At 41.1% G+C, this 4,642-nt stretch overlaps 1 protein-coding gene across 1 annotated transcript; it reads right to left on the reverse strand.

Annotated features, from left to right (window-relative positions):
- Positions 1-451: 451 nt before the first annotated feature.
- On the reverse strand, positions 452-4,406 carry AVPR1A (arginine vasopressin receptor 1A). Its single transcript, XM_006886047.1, has 2 exons — positions 3,429-4,406; positions 452-780 (listed from the first exon to the last, which is right to left on the reverse strand). The coding sequence occupies exons 1-2, from the start codon at positions 4,390-4,392 to the stop codon at positions 494-496; spliced, it is 1,251 nt and encodes a 416-aa protein (XP_006886109.1). The 5' UTR covers positions 4,393-4,406; the 3' UTR covers positions 452-493.
- Positions 4,407-4,642: the final 236 nt, after the last annotated feature.

Below are 4,642 nucleotides of genomic sequence, written 5' to 3' on the forward strand. Positions count from 1 at the left end.
CAGATTTTTCTGTTGCATAAATTGCTGTTATTGGGAGGAAACATAATTTCTCTGAAGTCTCTTTGAAAACCTTTCAAAGCTAAGGCTGATGATGAACTCATTTTGTTCAGAAACAGTGCCCTGATTTTAAATGACACTTTAAAATCAAACAAGCCTACTTACACCAGTATTTTTTTTTAAGAAAAAAAAAAAAAGAACCAACAATAAAATTAAAAAGCCTGGGTGATGGTAATTTTTCTTCTGGAAATATAGCTTCTTTTATATTTCTGGAAATTAGCTTTACAAATTTTAGGGTACTGCCTTTTTTTATTTACAGTTTATAAAAAGTAAATTATAGTTCTTGGTCATAGCAATGTGAAAATGCAACTGGAATGACAGTCTTGTACCAAATGAATAGGCTTACGCTTACAAAGTTCATTGCCTTTAGTGTTTTCAAATTATGTTTAGCTAGTGGGCTAGAAAGTCTGTCAAGAGTCTGTATAAACTAAGAGGCTCAGGTTGAAACAGGAATGAATTTGATGGACTTGGACGATTTAGGCGAGTCTCTCCAGGTGCCCATACTGTTTGTTGGGCTTCGATTGTTAGTGTAAGAAGTCTGTCTCCTACTCATGCTATCAGAATCTTCTTTGTTGAATTTCTGCTTCATGTTTCGGCAGCATGGGAAGCTTTGGATACAGTCTTGAAGGAGATGTCCGCTGAAAAACATGTATATCCAGGGATTGCAGCAACTATTCAAGGATGCCAGTAATGCCGTAATGGTGACGGCAGGGTTCTCTGAATCTGCATGGAAAACATAAGCAAGTTTAGTTTGTACCGTTCAATTCAAGGAACCGATCACTTGATACACTCATTTTACGATTGACTCATTGTCAGCTAGTTGGAACTGGTACTCAGGTGACCCACCATTGAGTTTCCAAAGCTGTAAATCACAAAGGGAATCCTATCTTTTTCCCCTTTGACAAGATGCTGGTGGGAGCTGTTGGTGGAGTCAAACCATCAGTGGGGTGCTGGTTTGGGTGAGAAGCACAACTCCCTATGCCACCAGACCAATGCATCAACCAAGGGAAGAATTAAAAAAATTAGGTTAATAGAGAATAGGCATTATTTTGTTTATTGATCAAGGAAATGAGTGGTGTATGGAAACTGACTTGGTTGTAAAATAGTATCATAAAGACAATGTCTTGAAATGAATCCATACATCTTAAACTACTACTAAAATGTTGAAATTTAAATCACAGGGAACACAAGAACTTTAGGGTTAGATTAAGAATATTAAATATCTTTTAAAATACCTTTATGTCTTTGTGCTCACACTAACATAATTTCTTGGCTACAACATTTAAGGAATAGCTGCGTTTTCAAGAAATCTGTAAACATGTATTATATTATCCTAACTACATAGAGAAAAGAATGGCACTGAGGGCTGGATCATGTTTAGTAGCTATTTTTTTAACATACTGACCATATTTTTGTAATATGAAAAATACTGAGCATAATCATTGAAGAACTGACATGTCATAGATCAATTGCAATTATATAAAACACAATGTATGAAACAACGTATACAAATTATTACAAATGTGAATGAGTCTATAAATCACAACGTAAATGGAATAAACATGATGTATATGAATGATAGTATGGAAATTAATTATAAAATAATTGAAATTTTTGACTGTTACAAGACTTAGTGTGTTTTTCTTCAATTAGAGATTTGGTGAGCTTTTTTTTAAAAAAAAAGCAATTGTTAAATGTGATTTAAAGATATAAAATCTAGTTTAAAGATTTAGACTATATTAAAAAGGATATCTACGTTAGCTTAATCCAACACAATTTTCAAATATTTTTCTATTAATTGGTCCTAGTCAAACAATATATTATTTAAGTTAATTGGCACTTAGTCAAGCAATATATTACCGTTCTCTCACTTCGGAACAATTTCACTGATAATATATTTTTTTTTCTAAAGATAAGATTTTTTTTTCTTCTGAAAGCAAAAAACTAGCAGGTACTGACCTTTCTATATCAACTAGAACCTTGGGTCTCCTCATTCTTATTAGGCCATAAATAACTAGAGGTGATTTAATCAGAGTTTGTGCTAAAATAGAAAATAAATTATGATCTATGATTAAGTCTATATCTAGAAATAATAGAGGAAATCATCACGACACTCTTAAACAAATGAGATAATTTTTTATTAATATTACCTAAATTCTTACAGACCAATGACTTAGATTGAATTTATCTTTTAATTGGCAATATTAAGAAACTGCTTAAAATACAGCAATAGGGAATGGCTAACCAACAATAAAGCAAATGTGTTTATGTTGCACTTTTCATAGTGTATAGAAATAATATAGCCATGCAAGGATATTTATCCATTTAAATGAAATTCACACTCATATGATTTACTGAATATATAACTTCCAAAGTATATAACACTTAACCACCCTACACTCTATCCTAATATAAAGTAACAAAAGGAAATAACCTGTTGGACACCTATTTCCCAAATACAGTTATTATTCACAGTATTCCTATTATTTATTTGAAAAAATTCTTATTAAAATGAATTTTTTTTTAACATTAAAGGATACTTTTCTTTTGTCGGGTAGGGGGATAAAATCTGTTACATTAGTTTTTCTAGTTTGTAATGTGATTAAAAATAAAGAGCTGTATGCAGAGGTGGTATCTGTGGTCATATTAGTGAATAAAGACTAACAATTTTTTTAAAAAATATTAGCGTGTATCAGGAATTCTTTTAAAATTAGTGAAAAAGAAAGAAGCTTACCTAGGTTAACTAAAAAATGGAACATCAGCAAAATGCCAAGTTAGACTTCTTAATTTTGCCTTCTGCTTTTCTCAGAAATCTGTCTTCTAACCCTTTAACATCTTTAAACCCTTATCAGCTAGCTATTAGTCAGTTCCTTAGTCATTTCCAGCTGGATGGCAATGAGCTTTTATCTATCGTTTGGGCATCTCTGTAAAGCTTTCATGTTGATTGTAACACTTTCACAATTCTGACAAAAAGCAGTTGTCACAGGACAAATATTTTTCAGTATCCAATAGCCTTCCAGACAAGACATTAGCATGGCAGTGACAAACCAATCCTTCTGTTTTCAACTGGCTCTGGGGTACAATTTTCTGGGATTGTAGTTTCAGGATCGGTGGGTGCACATTTCTGGGCCTCTACTTTATCAGAAGTTGGAGACAGAAGGAATTTGCAACTTTGAGTTTCCTGAAATGATTCTTAGGCACTTGGACATTGTAAAGTACTAAAGTACTGCCTTGATGAATAAAAAGATATCCTATTCACACACATTCTCATTCTCTCTCTCAGTCTCTCTCTCTCTCTCTCTCTCTCTCTCTCTCTCTCTCTCTCTCTCTCATTCACTCACTCATGGCTTCATCATTGTTTGGGTACCTACCAACCCAGGAGGACTCCTCATCCCAGACAGACCACATCTGGATGATGAAGAAGGGCGCCCAGCAGACGATGTAAGCCGTCACAATCACGAAGGTCATCTTCACTGTGCGGATTTTGGCTCGGGAAATGGTCTTCACGCTGCTGACACAGGGAGCGAGCAGGAGCCCTTTGTGGAAAGCCCTGCTGGCCACCTCGGCGCCCTTGTCTTTGTGCGACGCTGTCTTCCCACGGACGTTGCGCCAGATGTGGTAGCAGATGAAGCCATAGCAGGTCCCCAAGATGATCACAGGCGCCACAAAGATGCCGCCTGTCATCCAGGTCACATAGGCGCGGGGCCCCCAGGGCTGGATGAAGGTGGCCCAGCAGTCATAGGCCTTGGTGACGTTGTTCACCTCGATCATAGAGAAGATGAAGTACTGCGGCGTGCTCAGCACGAAGCTCAGCGCCCAGGCGGCCGCGATCATGAGGCGCGAGCGGCGCGCCGGCTGCTGCAGCGTCTTGAGCGGGTGGCACACGGCGATGTAGCGGTCGGCGGTCATGACCACCAGCATGTAAGCCGAGGCGAACATGCCCAGCACCTGCAGGTGCTTGACCACGCGGCACAGCCCGTCGGGGCCGCGGAAGCGGTAGGTGATGTCCCAGCACAGCTGTGGCAGCACCTGGAAGAAGGCGACTGCCAGATCCGCCAGGCTGAGGTGGCGGATGAAGAGATGCATGCGGGACGTTTTGCGCGGCGTGCGGTGCAGCGCCAGCAGCACGCTGCTGTTGCCCAGGACGGCCACCACGAAAGTCACAGCCAGCACGGCGATCTCCAGCTTGGCCAGCTCCTCGTTCCGCACATCCGCCTCCTGCCCGCCACCTTCCCTGGGCGCTTCGCTCTCCCTGCTCTTGTTGGTCCCACCGGCTGCCAGAGGCCACCAAGAGCTCGAATTGCCCTCCTCCCCAGAGTCTCTGGAGAAACTCATGGTGTCGGTGCAATGCCTCCGGGCTCGTTGGCGGAGGCTCCCGGCGGGGCTCCCTTCCTGCCGCCCGGTGCTGCTCCCTGCCTGCCCCGTGCGCTCTCCAGGCGGCTCCCGCGCTTCACCGGGCTCCACGCTCCCTTCCGCGGGCGTCTCAGGGCGCGAGTCTCACCACACGCGTCTCACCGACCACACAGCCGCTCTCGGTCTCCGCTGCTCTTCCACTCTTGCTCTTTCAACTCGTGGGAAGCCAGGA

Source organism: Elephantulus edwardii, unplaced genomic scaffold (assembly GCF_000299155.1).
Source record: "Elephantulus edwardii isolate Elephantulus edwardi_28Jun2011 unplaced genomic scaffold, EleEdw1.0 scaffold00047, whole genome shotgun sequence".
NCBI classification, from domain to species: domain Eukaryota; kingdom Metazoa; phylum Chordata; class Mammalia; order Macroscelidea; family Macroscelididae; genus Elephantulus; species Elephantulus edwardii.

What these genes read in the sequence shown, in the direction of transcription:
- AVPR1A (XM_006886047.1), bottom strand. Translation starts at nt 4,392, where the DNA reads ATGAGTTTCTCCAGAGACTCTGGGGAGGAGGGCAATTCGAGCTCTTGG. An exon ending in TGAGGAGTCCTCCTGGGTTG is followed by an intron (nt 781 to 3,428) that starts GTAGGTACCCAA and finishes TTTTCCATGCAG; the next exon opens with ATTCAGAGAACCCTGCCGTC.